This window comes from Centrocercus urophasianus, unplaced genomic scaffold (genome assembly GCF_019232065.1).
Source record: "Centrocercus urophasianus isolate 14NV4802_14NV808 unplaced genomic scaffold, USGS_Curo_1.0 seq_12, whole genome shotgun sequence".
NCBI classification, from domain to species: domain Eukaryota; kingdom Metazoa; phylum Chordata; class Aves; order Galliformes; family Phasianidae; genus Centrocercus; species Centrocercus urophasianus.
Genome location: NW_024884364.1, coordinates 12358470 through 12376812, shown reverse-complemented (window position 1 = coordinate 12376812; position 18343 = coordinate 12358470). Strand labels below are relative to the sequence as shown.

The following is an 18343-nucleotide window of genomic DNA, read 5'->3' as shown; positions in this document are numbered from 1 at the left end:
TTTAAAGCTCTGACAGAGAACTCCAGAGTTGTTAGGCTCAAAGCACAAACCACAGTGCTTCAATTCCAATGTCTGACAACAAATAGATTTTTATGTATTAGATTGAAAATACCTCCTATATTAAAGAAAGCCTGAATTGCACTGCAAAGTACAGTACTGTATTTAAAGTATTAATCTACACTGACAGTTTTGGTCATTTCAGCACTACTTTATTCAGTGTTCTAACACCAGATATTAAAATTTTAAGTTTCTTACAGTTCTTAAGTGCAACAACAAATTCCAGGCTAAAACTAAGAACAATCAAGAATTGCCTTTTTAAAGATTTAAAATGCAGACATATACACAGTAAAAACTTTGCATTAAATTATTCATGCATATAATTTACAGAATTTTTATATATAAAATTAGAAGTGTATATACAGATGTTATCAGCTATAGACATTAAAAACTTGATCTCAATACTTTGTTCAAGACTCAAGAAGCTCAACCAAAAGAACCTGACATCCTTGTAAATCCATTGCTTTGCCACAGGTTTAGGACTTAGAGAGCAAACTTGTCTCTAAAAAGGAAGCTATGTTACTGATCCACAGGTCTGCCACAGGCTGTAAAGCCTTTAAGTACTTCTTCCTGTTTTACTAGTATAATCTTGTTAAGCTGGAATAGACACCAGTTACGACTTAAGTCCCCAGACCATCTTCTGCTTCTGATATGAACTAAGGCTTTGTGTTTTAGGATGGTTCATTTCCCTTTCTAATACTGGGACATCTGGGCTTCTCAGTAGTACAGTACCCTATTACAAAATCCTTGTGCATTGATTCAGTTAAGATGAGCTCTCCAAAGTAAAGGCATCACTACACTTCAGAATCCATCTCAGTGGATCAGTTCTCAATTACAAAGCAATGGCAATTCTTTCCACTTACACACTTTTCAATACCCCATAAGAAGAGATTTAGTTCACAGCATTTCTTCCAAAAAACCTGAAGCTAGCACAAATTAAAATGTAATGAAGCACACTTCACAAGAGCTGGCAAGATACTCTCAAGATCACAATACCTTGAAAGAGATAACAGTAAAAACTTATTTTTGTGTGAGTGGATTCTAGAATCAGTTTGGCTGATTTCTGGCAAGTGCTTGAAGAATATACCTCAAACTGAAGGCTGGCTGTTGTTTCAGGAAGACCATCAAGACTGAATTGCTTTCTGCATCATTTATCTGACAGCCTTTCCTGCTGTGCTATGTAAATGACCCTACTGTAAATAAACCAACAGCAACAGCTCTTCCACCAAATTCTACATTCAGTGTTTCTAGATTTGCAACATCTGTAATAGAGCTCCTCTTTCAGTTTGATGCCCTACTCTCTAACACTAATGAGAACCGAAGCTTTCTTTAATGCACTTTCCTCCAAGCCCCTCTCATCCACCCCATCACACCAAAATCAAAAAGCTTCACCATTAGTATTAGGTTTCTTCACCAGAACTTTCAGGTGCAACAAAAATGTTCACCTATTTCATCTCTTTGAACTTTTCTTGAAGGTAAAACTCCTTCAAAATTTTTTTTCCCCACTGTTTATGAAGGAATAGTTATTAGTTCACATGTCTAACAGTGCATCTCTAAACCCAGAACAGATCACTCAGTATGATGCTTCACTTAGTAAGCTCATTAAAATAAATTGTCTTTGAATATTAAGTGCCAGAGAACAGGATGTAGGATTTTAAAAGCTTAGTTTCTCCTAATATTAACTTTCCTTCAAATGGTAAGCTTCCTTTCTCAGGTGACATCTGATATTTTTAAGATTGAACAGCCTCAGCTGATAGAGTAATTCTTAGACCTTCACTCACCAGAAAGAAAAAATTAAACTGATAAGTAACTCATCTTGATAAAATATAGCTCTTTCTAGTCCAAAGTGCTTTGGTGCTTTATTGTTGCACACTTTTAATGTGTTTAGTTACATTTTCCATAAATCATGGCTTTTGAACTACATATCAACTAAGAGATAAAAAGGAGTTAGCTGCTCATTTGGTTATCTTTCACAATACCCCACTCCAGCAACTGAAGCCAATTAACAGTAGAAACCCAGCTACTAATTCTGTAGCCTTTCAGGTTGTTTTACCTATAGCTTAAGAAAATTATCTTCTGAATGAATCCTTAATTACAAGGGTCTATTGCCATCTCCCAGTCATGCTTTTCACATTGGGAAACTTAGAAAAGAAATGACCAAAAGCAAATGTGGCACAGAAAAACCTAAGAGAATATTAGAGAAGCTGCTTTAACCATTATTAGAAATATTATGCTCCATTATACTTGATTCTATGATCATGCTCTGCTCAAGTGAAATAGAAAATATGGTAGAGGCAATATTTACCTGGGGAAAAAAATAGAAAATCATTTCTACAAAGATTCAAATGCAGAATGGACTTGTTTCCAAAGTATAAGAGTGAAAGGGAAGTGGCAGCTCCCCATTAGCCCAGTTAAATAATCAAGGAGGTTAGAGACACTGATTGATAGTGGGCATGGGCTACCTTGCTTGTGTTGAAGAAGAGTGGTCACAGATATTGGAAGCCATTGCACAATCTTGATTACATTTCAGTTATAAGCCACTGTCATATTTAAACTAAACTTGCACCTATTCAGGAATGCTCAACTCATTTGCACATCCATGTCAATCCTTCTCTCATAATTGCTACCTAATTTAAGCCTACCTACTTTAGCTTTGTGTTACATACACGAACCATCAGATACCATTAACCAAACTCTCACACTTTACAAAAAGACAACATAACACAGTGTCTAGAGAGAAAGTGTACAAGGTTTTTTGGATTTACAAGGAAGTTGAATTATTTGCTTTTTTTGAAAGAAACATTTCTGTAACTGTATGCAGGAAGTCTGGATGTAACTGGCATAAATACAATACAAACAATATTATTTCGACCGACCATTAAACTCACTAATTAATTAGTCACAACATGACACTGGGAAATGTCAACCCATTTTTTATCATAACATACATGTACCTAGTAACTTCTGTAACTTTTCAAAAAAAATATTCTTAATATTACTTCCTGTCCACCTCCACATCAGCTAGCGTCCTACAGACATGCATCTTCCTTTAAATTTTCATCATAATAATTGGTACATCAGTGTGCCTGGGGATCTATCCAAGGTGGCAGATGTAAATTCACTTTCAATACTCTGTGTTGTGCAGCTCATTTGATTCACAGGTTTTAAATCCTGCCTGTCATCCTTAAGAGTAAGTCTCTAGAGGAAGAAGAAGTACTTCATTACTCAAGCTTAACATCATAGAATAGTTTGTGTTAGAAGGGATCTTCAAAGGTCATCTAGTCCAACTTTTCCCAACATCAGTTGGTTCCAACTTCTCTGCTATAAGCAGGGACACATCCTGCTACATCATTCTGCTCAATCCGGCCCTGAATGCCTCCTGGGAGGGGACATCAACACTGCTGGACAACCTGTTCCAGCATCTCATCATTCTCACAGTAAAGAATTTCTAATATCTAGTCTACATCTACTCTCCTCCAGTTTAAAGCCACTTTTCTTTGTCGCTACATGCCCTTATAAAATAAGTTCCTCCCCAGCTTTCCTGTAGGCTCTCTTCTGGTACAGAAAGACCACTATATGCCCCCCCCATCATCTTCTCCTATCTAGGCTGAAGAGTCCCTGCTCTCTCATCCTGTCCTCATAGGGGATGTGATCCAAACCTTTGAACATCCTCATAGCCCTCCTGTGGTTCCATTCCAACAAATCCATGTTCTTCCTGTAATGAGGGCTCCAAAACTGGATGCAATAATCCAAGTGAAGTCTCATGAAAGCAGAGTAGAGAGGGAGGATCACCTCCCTTGACCTGCTGGTCACACTTCTCTTGATGCAACCCAGGATACCGTTGGCCTTTTAGGCTGGGAGCACACAGTTGGTTCCTATTGAACCTTTCATCAGACACCCCCCAAATTCTTCTCAGGGCTGCTCTTGTGCCATTCTCTACCCGATCTGTATGTGTGCTTGGGCTTGCTCTGACTCAGGTGCAGGATCTTGCATCTGGCCTTGTTGAACTTCATAACTTCACCTCTCAAGCCTGTCCAGGTCCCTCTGGATGGCATCCCTTTCTTCCAGGATGTCAATTGCATCACTCAGCTTGGTCTTATCTGCAAGCCTGCTGACGGTGCACTTGATCCCACTGTCTACACTGCCTACAAAGGTGTTATTTAATACCAGTCCCAGCACTGATCCCTGAGAAATGCCATTTTTCACCTCCATTTGGATACCGATCAATTGACCACAGCTTTGAGTGTGACCATGCAGCCCATTCCCTATCCAGGATGTCATGCAGGACAGTGCAAATGCTTTGCATAAGTGCAAGTAGATGGTTTCTGTTGTTCTCCCTATATTCACTGATGCTGTAACTCCATTGTAAAAAGTCACTCAGTTCCACAAGCACAATTTGCTCTTGGTGAAGCCATTCTGGTTACCAATCACCTCATCTTAATTTTCAATGTGTCTTAAGTAGAACTTTCAGGAGGATCTGCTTCACAATCTTGCCAGGCACAGAGGTGAGACTGACTGGCCTGTATTTCCCTGGATCTTTTTTCCTTTCTCAAAAATGGAGGTTATGTTTCCCCTTTTCCAGTCAGTGGGAACTTCAGACTGCCATGACCTTCCAGATATGATGGATAGCAGCTTGGCAACTTCATCATTTCCTTCAGAACCCATGAATAGATCCCATGGACTTGTACACCTTCAGGTTCTTTAGATAGTCTAAAACCTGAACTTCACTTACAGAAGGCAGCTCTTCCTTCTCTCGGTTCTTGCCTTTGCTTTTTGCAATTCTGAACTCTAGCTTTGCAATACAGTGGGATAAAAACCAAACCAATTATTTAAATCACCATATGTAGTATTCAATTAGCTAGCAACAGAAGTACCTCTGCTATACACCATCTCTTCTTTCTTCAAAGACCATTTTGGCCAGTTTAGTCACTATCTTTGTGACTAAAACAAAGTCTTTTTGTTTTCTTTTTCATTTGAGAAATGGAAAGCACAGAACACACAGTCTGACATACAAATTTCTTTTTTGCTCTAGCTAATAGAAGATGAGCTTTAAGAACTATAGTTTTAGATAGATTAATTAGCCTGAAAAGCATTTACATTTCTTCATCTTACCTCTTCTCTTACAGTGCATTTCCTTAAAGCAACAAAGTACTAAGCTAAGCAAATAGACTAAGCAAAGTCAAGCTTAACAGATGTAAATGCAGTAAGAACATAAGTTGGTGTTTAGAACCTCTATCTTAAGTGACCAATATACTGTGGCAAAATACGACATTACCTTGTAATTATTTTTTTCCTCAGTCCCTCTGTTTTACATTTTAATATCACCTATTACTAGATTAATGTGCCTGCTATATATAGTAAGCAAATCAATTCCTTACTAAATAGGAACCAGGAGGTAAAAAGGTGATGTTTCTACTGGAAATAACCAGTTTCAACCTCAGCTGGACTTTCATCACTCATGGGACAGTTTTTTAGAACAGAAGGAAAACAGTCAAAAGAAAGCTGATTAAGTCACATCAGGATTTTAAGTTCTGATTGGAGCTATTCTATGTCTTAAAACAGACCTGAGCTTCTGTTGTTGAACTCAAGCTACTGAAACCCCAAAGACCACTACAAAACACCACTCCCCTATTGCTTTTACTACTCAACTCTAGATTAACTCTAGATAACTCTGTAGCAAAAAACTGTCAGAAGAACAGAAAACATTGAGGCAGTCAATCCCAGTTTACCCAGCTCTATGTATAAGCTAAGCACCTGCTAACCAGGATGGAAAAGCAAGCAGTTAAGACTGCAAATTAAAGGAAGAAAAATAATATTTAGATTCACTTCTGTCAGGAGAGGCTTGATCTATATGTTTTTTTAATCCTCCTAATACCCCTATCCCACTTCCATTCAGCTTGTATTTTGCTGAACATTTACTATCCAAATATGCATGTTTGTTACTAACTTGGAAAGAATTGGTTGAAGTTTTGAAGTTCAGAGGTTGACACCACGCCACTGACAGGCTTATAACTCCCAGTAGCTATCCACATCATTAAGAAAAAAGCCATGACCAAGAGCACTACACCTGACATACTATACTTCATCTATTCTAACAAACGTTGTTGTATACAACTTATTAAGCACACTGCAGTCCTACATTTTCAGATGTAGAACAATGAGCACACAAACCATGGATTTGCTTTCCAAGTTGCAGGGACTCTTCGTGCTTCAAAAAACAAGACCCAATGGGGCAAAAATAAATAGCTACTAGTAAGGTGCGCAAAAAAAAAAAAAAAAAAAATCATACTAAGACTAAACAGAAGAGATGAGGGATAGCAATGAGAACCTCCCAGTGTTTAGTGATAGAAATGAACCCAGAAGCTGAGAGACTGCTTTAGTAACCATGGACATAACTGCTTGTCACAGACAAAAATCGTAACAGGTGAAATAGAGGCAGGAAAGAATCAGAAGACTACGTGTTTCGTATCAAACAAAGCTTCCTTAAAGAAGTTAATGATATTAAACTGGATTAAATCAGTTGCTTTGATGCATCTATTTTGCCCCACCTTGTGGTGGAAGTCAGTTCACATACTATGTTACATCCATCTGATTTATTTCATAGGGCATTCTACTATTTTGGAAGACCCCAGAAACCAAGAATATCCTAAAAATCAAAACTTATGTACAGAAAGAGTCACTGAAGGTCAGCTCTGCTGAACAAAACAGCACTTGACTACCTGCAAGGGATATATAAATAACTTGACTGTTAGAAGATAAAAGTTATGACAAACAGTTAAGTCATTAGGCCAAAGTAATTGTTTTACTTCATATTGCACAGCTATCTAAATTAACCTGGTATTCAGTACTGGTCCTTCCAACAGAACACAAGCACAACAACACAGAATTCTCAGTGAGGTAGACGAAATTACTTTTTAAGTTCAAGTTTCATATAAGTTTCACATCAGATAACTACATAACTATACAAGGGCTTGAATTCCCAGAAATAGTCTGAATAATTCTACTTTACACTTACAAGGTGTAGACTTCTTTTATTTATATTAACATTAATTAACAATTTATATTACAAACCCAACCAATGTCATTAACTTACCATACTAACAGCAAACTTAGAAGGTAATGAAGACTAACACTGTCTTCAGCAGCTTTTCAGCAAGCACACACACAGATCCCTAAAATCAGTGCTGTCTCCAAGTCTAAATTCTAAAAATCATTGTCCAAAAAAAGCAAAATATTAATAAGTTGATGCTACTAATTTCAGTTCTTTTCCTTAAGTTTACTTACCTAATACTGTTACAGTTATTGACGACTGTGAATTTCCAAGAGGGAATGTAACTGCCTTACAGATATATTCTCCTGCATCAGAAAAGCTTACATTTTTTAGGATGATTGTTGCATCAGTAAGTGAGTAGTTTTTAAATGACACTCTTCCTTGGTATTTTTCTTGAATAGAAATTCCATATTCAGGATGATGAACAGCAATAGTCTCTGAGATTTTACCATGGATCTTCTCCCAGGAAACTTGTGTTATTGTTTCATTTACATCAATTATGCATTTCAGTGCAACCTTCTTCCCCCAAACTGCTGTCACATGTGGATCAACAACTGGTCCAGCTAAGGCACCTAAAAAAAAAAAAAAAAAAAAACCACCACAAAAGTATTAGTTGGTACACAAGAAGGTCTTCACATTAACTCTTCATCATTTAGCTTACCTTTTACGAAGAGAACTCCTACTTTTCTCTGAAAAACCATATTCTTTTACCTGATCCACAGCCATGTGGAAACACAGCTTGAACTTACAAAAGCTTGCCTTAGGAGAAAACCAAGGTGGATACAGATCAGTCATACTGCTGAGAACACAGATGTCAAAATCAGCACTATATCAAGCAACATGAAGACCACGTAACTAGTATACTGATTTTCCAGGAAGTTAACTAGTTATAAGCACTATATACATTCATGTTTACTGGAAAACATTCCAACATGGTATTTTTGCAGCTTGATTACTGATCTAGAGCATCAGGTAAAAATTTAAATACTTCAGTTACTTCTGCTTTCTTGAGATAATGCTAATGAAGACCTCCTAACAAGAAAGGCATAACTTAAGACTTTTATCACCTATGATGCCTACAGATCCTAGATCCTAATAAAGATAAGCATCATCATACAAATGCAATTTTTGTCCTACACTGTGGTGCTATGTCTTCATAGCAGATTTGATATCTGTTTAAGGTCTTCAGTACTTTCAAAAGCAGCAACAGCACTTCAAGCTCAGTATCACACATCACCTCCTTTCATGAAAGAAACCCACCAGACAACATAGTTTCTAACCACCATTAAACCACAGGTTCAACTTCTTTTGCTAAACAGATGCTCCAGCAACTTCAGTCATCCATTCTTCAAGTGAACTAATGAAATGAAGCCGAAAAGTCTTAGTCCACAGTTTACTTTGACTGAATCAAGTTCTAAAGGCACTATTTTAACTACTCAGCATTTTTCAATTTTTCTTGTCAAACCAGTACCTGGACTATATCTTGATTAACTTTCTCAGTAACAGCTCAACTTTTAATAGCCCAGTTTTCACATGCAAAGAAGGCATTCAAATGGATACAATAACCACCATTTTGGTCAACAAGCCTTTATAAAATAGAAATCCTGTTTCTGGGAAAAAAAAAAACAAACCCATCTATACACCTATATGCAAATCCATCCTTGGAAGGATTCTATTTCCCAACAATTTCTCAGTGCTCAAGTCACAGCTAAGTCAATGAAGTAATTTAAACAAGTAATTAAAAGATTCAGATAAAGACTTCTTTCAGTATACTACTGACATTAGTCAGGAATTCTATGAAAACACTGAGTAGCACAATTAAATTAAACTAAAACATATCTAGAAATCAAGACAGTTGATAGGCCAGTCACTGGGAAAGGATGGTAAAGGGAAAAAGTAGTCAGAAATCTCAAAACGGCAATAAAAAAAACTCTCAAGAAGAGAATATTCAATACTTTTAATCTACAAGTAATGAAAGAATGTTCTCTCTACTCTTTCCACACCTTTGTAACCAACATGCAGCACCCAGAATGCTGCCCTTTCTGAAGTGCCTATGCAAACACTTAATTGAAACTTTTCTTTAAATCTTTCTCAACTTGTCATTACATCTAAGCATGAAGTAAAATATTAGAAAGTGAAAGATAACAATTTTACCTTATATATAAAGCTCACACTTTATTTCTGAAATCTCAAAATACAAACTAATGTATTTCAGAACATACATACTTGTACTGCCATTAATGTAAGAAAATATTTTTGTTCAGAAATCACCCATTCACGATTTCTAGTCTGCACTGAATCTTACTCTGTACTGAAGACCAACAGAATGATCAGCAGTATTAACTGCAACAAACTACTGAGACAGAAAAGCACCTGAAGGAAAGTTATATGAAAACTGCCTAGACTTCCAGCAGCATTAAAAAAAAAAAAAAAAAAAGAGACTCATTCTACTTGGTAGCAAACAAGCTGTTTTGTCTCCATTTAAATTGGGTTAGGATTTTTTGCTGTTTTGTCAGGATTTTTCTTTTTGTTAAGTCTACTTCTAATAATCAGAGGTATTAGTTACATAAAGATGACCACAGCACTTTAGGAAAATACATATTACATGTTGGTACTCAACCAGCCATCACTCCTTTGGAGTAGTGAAAAGGAACTCCCCCTTTTTTTTTTTTTTTTTTTAAACTACCAGTACTTCTAACAGCTCATTTGTGCACAGAGAACACTGTGTCATTTCTTATATTGATTGCACAGATATTTTCAGCAGTGAAGTTTTGTTGCTGCTGCTCTCAAGATTTAAAGGCTTTCAGGAAGATACTTCAAATACAGCTCCAGCCACAGAACATTCATCAGTTATATTTTGTTCTTCATTTACCTGTTCCATGAAAAGAGCCAACAGAACATCGCCCTCAATTTTACATTTATTTTGTCTTTTGACACATTGTAACTCCAAATACAAGACCAACTCACCTATACTAATCCAGTTCTTCTATTAAAACTGTTCTAGAGATTTCACATACAAGGCTTTTTCTTCTTTTCCAGACTCAGCAATACACTGCTCAGTACAATCCAGCACAAAACTTCTCTTTGTACTTCCATGTGCATTATCAAACACAATATTCAACTTTCACTGTAGATTGTCACTCACTTCAATTGCAAACAACCATCTTGCAGCAAGAGTCTGCATGCATTTACTTTGGACACACTCCATGTTTTCATGGCTGAGAATACTGAGTCCCAGGGAAGCCAGCAGGCTCTCTTTAATTGTAACAAGGTTCATCATTATAAACAAGTCACCCAAAACCTGACAGTTAATCCATGATTTTAGGAATATATCTAATAACCTTATATGGAACAAGGCATACAGTTGCACTGGAAGTTTTGAGCCTTTTAATGGAAAACTGTTAAAATATGAAAAACTAAGTGCTTCTCATTTAAATAGTCTTGATAGTGTTTGAATGCTGGGTCTGAGCAGAACATGAAAGAAAAGTTAGACTGCGCGGGACTCTCTGCTCCCAACAAAGTAATAACTCATGAAGGAAAACCAGACTTCAGTTACTTCATCACGAGGAGGATATTACACATAGTCAGTTTCATATTTCAAGCAATTGTAACTTTCATTAATTGCCAAAAGCCAAATTCTGAAAGCAGCTTTTAGATACCACTGAGGTTTGAAAACACTGTAGTGTCATGCAAAACTTTTTCAGACAAAACTACAGATAAAGGAAGAGGTCTTTATCATATGGACTTAACTTTAAGTCATTTCTTACATGGTTCCCTAAAGTAGTAATGATCCATGGATGACCATGTGCACACCAGTTTAATTCTCAGTACTAAAAGACAAATAAGAGTAGACAAGAATCACACAGATTCTATTCTCATACTTCAGAAACCTCAAGGTTCTGGCCCACTTTTATTTATCACTAAATGTTTTCATGACTGTTCAGGGTCTTAAGTTCCTTGCCAACAGTATTTCCCTTCCTATTCTTTTAAGGTTATTATCTGATGATGTCCATCTCCTCTTAGCTGAAGAGAAAAAAAATAAATGAAAATAGCACTTCCAGTAAAATGAATCAAAGCAACTAAGAAAGTCATAAATTTTGTTTAGTGAAGATGTTCTACTGCCTACTGGCAGGCAACTTGCATTAACCACAGAAACACAGATTTGACACTACCTCAAGCATTTCCATGCAAGAAATCCCAAGTCTTACTGAAGCAACACGTTTTAAAATAATTTAAAAGGAAGACAATCACACATCCAAGTTACTGTCAAAGAGCACTTAAAGGTATCAGAAGCTCTTATTGTTCACCTTCTCTGTTTACAGAACAGATTAAAACAGAGTATGCGTACTGAAGACAGTTTATTGAAGTCAACTGAAAAGATTCTGAAGTATGCCATCCTAAGTCTTATATGCATCACTTGATGTTTTGATACTATGCTTAGGATGGCTATAAAACTTGTTAAATAAACCAGCAGGCTGCCTCCCAAACAGACTGCATAGAGGTAATGGAAGCAATTACTCATTAGAGTTTATTAGAATCGACAAGCATTCTTTGCTGCAGTTTCTCCTAGGCCAAGAAATCACTTCTTTAAAAATTACTTTGGTAGTTCTCAGAATCATCCTCTTTTGTATCTGTAAGCCTACTTTGTCCTTCCCAAACCCAGGTGAAAACAACCACATGGTCTATCTGCATTCATATCTCTGGTTATCATTATTTAACTTCTTTTGGTTGCTGAACAATCAAGGTAAGAGTTTAAACTAGCAAGTTAATTACTATGTTGATATTCAGGGCTCTCCATGACTCCAAAGTTCTTCATTAAAGGTTGGTATTTCCTTTGACACAAATACCTTCATTCAAGAATTTATTTTGCTCAAAGACTGTAGCTAAATAGTGAGCAAGTCACATGTCTACTCCAAAACACAGTTTTAGAAGCTTATAATGCACAAGTCACTTTAAGGCCACATTTCTTTAATCTCCTTAATTAAATCCAAGATACCCACACACAAGACACAGTGTTTTAGTTTAGCTATTCTCCTTTCAAAACTTAAGACTGAAATACGACCTTCTTTGCTTGCACACTTGAAATGCTGGATTTTCACCATCCCTAAAGAAAAAGTTAGTATTCAAACTGAGATCTTGATTTGCAAACTCTCAGCTCAAATCCAAATATTACTGTGTTTATTCTTTATGTTCAAATCTGTTGCAGATAAGTTTTCTTTTCACTCATTACTTCCTTTTCTATCTCCCTTCTGATTTCCTCAATCATACACACTGACAAGTTGCACATTCCAGGATGTCTTTTGAGCACAGGATTTTTTCATGCAACTCATCTAATTGAGAACACTACCAAATAGATAACCTCTACTGCTGGGTTACAAAAGATTTCTTCAGTATCTTATTGTGAGATGGCATCCAATGCTGTTAATGCAAAAGTTTTCAAAGCAATTGCATCATTTGGCCTGCACAAGTGTTGGAAAATCCCTTGTTTGCACCAGTCAGACGTGCTCTTGCTAGACTTTTGCCTCCGTGTTCATCCTTTATTGAGTGTTCTTCCTACTATTTAGGCTGCACAGGCAACAGACCAAGAGCTTACCTTGTTCTGATCAGTTAGAGATTGTCAGTAATGTTTTCCAGTACTGACCCATGCTGATCAGATTACCTCATGTCTAGCACAAAACTACCCTGCCTCTAAAACCAACAGCATTTAAGCAGCTGAGTTTCCCCAAAACTGATCTACAACTTGAAGTACCCACTTCCCCAGTTTACTTGTAAGCATGCTAGTAAGCCTCTCGATCTACTTCACAGATAACTCTAAAGACACATGCAGGAATTGACAATCAACTGAGCTTCTCAAACTACTACAGACCCTCTGATCTCCAGTTTTACAACCTTTGAGGACTTACAAATGAGTATTACTTTACTACTCATGGTTCTATACTTAATAATACTCCAGGACTGTCCTACCTCAGACTGAAGTCTCAACATGCACATTACTGCAAAATTGAAGCTACGGACTTGCTCCTTTGTGAAAGCAGGAATGGAAAGCATAAACTCCTTGTTTAAATACCTTTTGGAAGAGCACTTTGGCCCTTTGAGATCTGACACTGCTCCCTTTCCAAACAAGCTGCAGTATCTCTCTTCATTCTTCCCATCGCATGTGGTATCACATTTAAATTGAGGGCAGATTTCAAGGCACAGTGCTGCAAGTGTATTAGACCAAGTTGCGTAACCTAGTTGTGTCTGGATATGTTTAAACCAAGATAAAAGAAAACCTTGACTGAATTTTAAAATTAAAATTCACATTCAGTTCGACAACTCTCCAGTTTCAGGCTGCTTAAAGAATCAATAACTTGCTTTTAGTTTTAAGAGCCACAGAACTTGAGGCTACCAAATATTGACCATGATGACAAAAGCTGATAATTCTTAAAATTCCTATCAGTTAAAAAAAAAAAAAAAAGACAGACAATAGGGTCATGAAAGTATAGCAACCGTAATACACCAAAGCGCTCATGCTATTACATTAGAGGTTAGTCTCCACATTTCCAACTTTGTTATTCATAAACAGAATAGAGATGTTTCTATATGGAATGGTCATACACAATTACAGAAATGCTCATTTTTCATTTAATCTGTTATAGAACAGTGGCCTATTACTTAGTAGTCTGACTCTAAGGAAGAGAGACAACCTTGCCACTTGCTAGCCACTTATTCTGCAGTAGCTTTCAACTGGCTGCACAAGACAGACTCAAACACTACAAGACCAGAAAACCTACAGTTTCTCCCCACATCAGCAAGTTATCCAGAAAGTTAAGGATGTATCCTGCTTTAGCACCCACTAACACATGGAGCAGCTAAACAAGATCTGAAGTCAAGAGTAGAGCAAAACAATACAGACATCCTATTTCAGTGACACCAAGCTGCTAGGTCAGCAAAACTTACCACAGAACAGTTTCGAGGTCAGACTAAACATCATGAGGTCAACCTAATTTCAGCTAACATGAGAAAGACCAGTTTCATTCTTCCAGTCATTCCCCCACTGCATCACTGTTTATCAGCTACCTACGAAAGCTCACTCTAGAAAATAATTAAAAAGTCACTTTTTTCTGAATCAGCTTCCCACACCGGGTTATCCTTTGTTTAGTCAATCACAAGTAGCAACGTAACAGGGGCAACGATAGCACAGCCACACATTCTGGTGGCGTTTTAAGATTTGTTTAGCTAGAGATTCAAAGCACTTAAGGACTCTACAGAAAGTAAGCCTGAAATCACCACTTGAGGCTTTATAAAATTATATGTTTAAATTGTTGGGAAGAAGTCCGTGCACATCTTCAGTATAGAGAACACAAAGTACAACGTCAAAAAAAGATCAGAACTAAGGCAGCACAAAATTCTTCAACATCAGCTTGTGTTTCAAATTGTTAACCACGTCCTCAGGAAAAATAAAGTCCTGAAATGTAGACCAATGAGCTACCATTTTAACATAACTTTATTCCTCTTTCAGCATCACTTGTTTTGTCACAACCCCTTGTTTGAATTTTTCAACAAGGTAGGTAGAGAGCAGAAATGAAGGATGAGGTAGACTTCTATGACCGTTATGTGCATTACCTAAGTTCACCTTCCTCTTTTTGAAGATTTTTCTGAAAAAAAGAAAATACATGCTATTTCTGTCTTTGAAGAATTCTTAAACCTTGCTCAATGTTGATCAGAACAGTGCAATATGCATGGAAATGTCTATTATAAGACAAAGACTTGGAAATTTGGCATAGAGGAGAAAAAGTACTGGGTTAAGGCAAAAGTAATTCACTCTGCCCTCATCTACCTTCACTAGCTATTTTGCCCCTTCCCCCCCTTTCATTTTAATAGGGTTCAAAGGACCCCAAGCTTTTGAAAATAATGGCATATTCCTAGATCTCTCCTACAGCACTGATGTATCAGCACTAATGCAGCTATCCACATTCTTCACTTTCAAGTGTGTAGATTAAGTTCTGAATGTTTTAAGTTCATTTGTTTTATCTATAATTGGAACCAAACTTAACTCCAGTCTTAATTCCAACATGTAAGCAGCACTCCCTAGGAACTACAGCCCACATGCTTACAAGGGCTACAACAAAAAGGGGAATGTTATGTCTAATTGACAAGTGTAGCTCAAGAGACAAACTCTCAGTTAAATATTACCACAGAATGTTCTGAAGAATTTGTAGCTACTTTGAACCTCCACCTTCTGCTCCTAAGAACAGAGCTGACAATGCACCACACCACTGTACCAAGAGACTGGTGTTAGCAGCTCCTTCATTCCCTCCTTTCAGAAGGCCAGATAATGCAACACTGGACAAAAAACATTTCCTACTATACAAATAGCTTCATATACAGACTTGATGACCTTGATCTAATATTTTTCCCCCACGTCAGCACGTTATACAGTTGTACCCCTCTCTAGCACTCACTAACTCATGAAGTATTTTGTTCATTAGATGAATATCTTCCATCGCAGGAAGCAAAGTAATCTACTGCTAAGTGCTGTTTTACTCCAAAGAAATACCAAGTCATTTTAAACTGTTTAACATAATATGTCTCAACTTACACAGTCACAGAAGTTCACATCTAAGCCACCATTCTTATTTCACAGGGCTATTCTTCACATAAAACTAAAGCAGAAGCACAAGTTACACTAACTCCTCATACAGCCCTTTATACTGCTTTCTACCACAGTCTGAAGATCTTTTGTATCAGGCAGTAAAAATTAAACGCAATCTATGAAACTAGCTAAGTTCTTAAAAAAGGTTAAACTCATGATTCAAATTGAGTTGTCAAGGACATTCTCAGTAAGCCAATTTTATAAGGTTAAAGCTTTAAATTCAACTACTCATAAATAATGTTTACAGAGCCCCAGCAACTTGAAAACTTGCTCTGGAATTTCAACTACATTAACTTCACTGTCTGCTTAACACACTCCTGAACTATTGTCTTCTGTGTATGTTAGTGTACTGTAAATTCAGACACTTGTGTTTACTCTCATACTAAGCATTCAGATATTTACAAAACTAATGACTGAGGCAATCTACAAGGCAGCTGTATGTTCTTCCACAATAAACATTCCAACCTCAGTTTAAAACAGGCAAAACTTCCTATTCCCCCACTTTTAAAGAGGAACAAGCAAAACAAAACACCCTTTTTCCAGGAACTGAGTCAGGCTCAAAAGTAGGACTAGAGGAAAAGATCTCATCCTTAGTCCTGCTCCCTCAAATACACTAATAAGAGTGTTGTTGTAGTTGTGTACTCCATTTCCAGCCCAAGAAATGAATACTTCATAGTCCCATTTTAAACTGATTTAATCTCAGGTATAGCATTTAGGTACAAATACTAAATAAAAAGCAAGGGGAACTACAAGGGAAGTTCTTCACATTACTACTCATTTGATGGCAATGTCTCAGTACTTCTACATCTTCAAAACCTTTTAAAGGAGCATGAGTTAACAGCCCTGACAAACCAAACAGAAGGCAATGGCTGAGGTTCTCCTACGTGGCATCTAGCTTAAAATGAAATGCTAACAAATACAGAGGAAGGTCAGAAGTAATGTTGTGCCTCTGTTCTGTATCTTTGTGGGGCTGCCAGGAAACCGTGTTAGAGACAAAACACACACATTAAGTTGCACATAACAAGTCTTTCTCAGTCAATCTAAAGAAATAAGATAGAACTCCAAATTCTAACGGGGCCAAATTAAAACAGTAGTCAGCAGGAACAAATACAAGTAAGAGGGGATTGCTGGAAATTACAGCAAGTTTACATGTATGGTAGTTATTTTCAAGAATTGCAAGTGCCACTCTGGAACATTTCATGTAAACACTCAGCTTTGAGTAGCACCAGTTAAGATTGATCTGAAATTCACCTTGAACACTGTAGGTATTAGCCATTTAGGGAGTCTCAAAGCAAACAAAGCATGTTCAAACACCTCACATATTACCTACAAGAAAGCACTGCAAGAACTCATTTTTGTTCTCAGGGAAGGCAACCCAAGAGAGGTCCTGAATTACATACACTGCCAAATAAGAATGTTTATATTACTGAGTGTGCCCATAAAGGTTAAAAAGCACTGACACATCTCCATAGTCTCAACTTCCTATCATTACGGGAAACACTGCAAAAACAGGATGACCATTTGATAAAGATGGCAGACCTGTACTGTGACTGTTTCCATTGACTCCATGTGTAGTTTCTCATGAGTCAGCAGCTTAGTAGCATAGTTTGTTATAACAGAGAACCTGTGTTTATGCACTCATCCAAGAAAAATTACCAAGAACAGTCAGACAGAAGCAAAAGTCACTCAACATTTCATTGATACAACAATAAACCTTCCTCTCCTTTCTCCCACCTCTTTTCCTCAACTGAGAAGTCTTTGTTTGCATAACATAGGGACTCACTTTCATACTTGATCTTTCCCTGAAATAACTTCATAGAATGGTTTGGATTAGAAAGGCCCTTAAAGATCACCTAGTTCCAACCCCCCTGCTATAGGCAGGGACCCTTTAGACCAGGCTGCTCAAAGCCCCATCCAGCCTGGCCCTGAATGCCTCCAAGGAGGGGGCATTCACAGTCTCACTGGGCAACCTGTTCCTGCATCTCACCACCCTCACAGTAGAGTTTCTTCTTGATATCTAGTCTATTCAATCCTAAGTGTTCTATTTTTGCTTTTTGTTTGTTTTTAAGACCAAGAGAGCAAAACTGAACACAGTATTTGAAGACTGGACAAACAGCCTATTTCTACATGTAAGCATGTAACATACTGGTTGCCCTGCCTGCCAACACCCTTTTAATGATAATGCAAAGCCACTATTTCAAGGAACTGACCATCGCATTCTCAAGATCTTGTTTCCAAGTTCAAAAATAGTTTGAAAGCCATAACGTATGCAAGCCTTCTCCTCCACTCCATGAAGGCAGCCTCAGTTGCATCACTCAACATTCATCTATACTAGCCAACTTGTTCCATTAATCAATCACTGTTTCTTAAGGTCCTCCATAATTCTGTGCAATGCACTTTATACAAATCTAACTACTTGTTGTCCATACCAAGTGAGTAAGGGCAACTCCAACTCAAAAAAATTAAAAAAATACAATGAATGAAATCCCACTGCCTACCAGCACCACCCAGCACTACAGTTTCCATCATATAAATCTCTCTAGAAAAAACAAACAGCAGTAACTGCTAACTGAAGGCTTGGTCAGAAAAATACCCTCCCA

The 18343-nt window shown here is 37.2% G+C and overlaps 1 protein-coding gene across 4 annotated transcripts in view; it reads right to left on the bottom strand.

The window, feature by feature from the left end:
• Positions 1–18343, bottom strand: part of NECTIN3 (nectin cell adhesion molecule 3) — a 63213-nt gene that overhangs the window by 33209 nt on the left and 11661 nt on the right. For all 4 annotated transcript variants that reach the window (XM_042810230.1, XM_042810231.1, XM_042810232.1 and 1 more), the window contains exon 2: positions 7342–7680. In XM_042810230.1, the coding sequence (XP_042666164.1) occupies positions 7342–7680 (339 nt within the window). The remainder of the gene's footprint in view (positions 1–7341; positions 7681–18343) is intronic.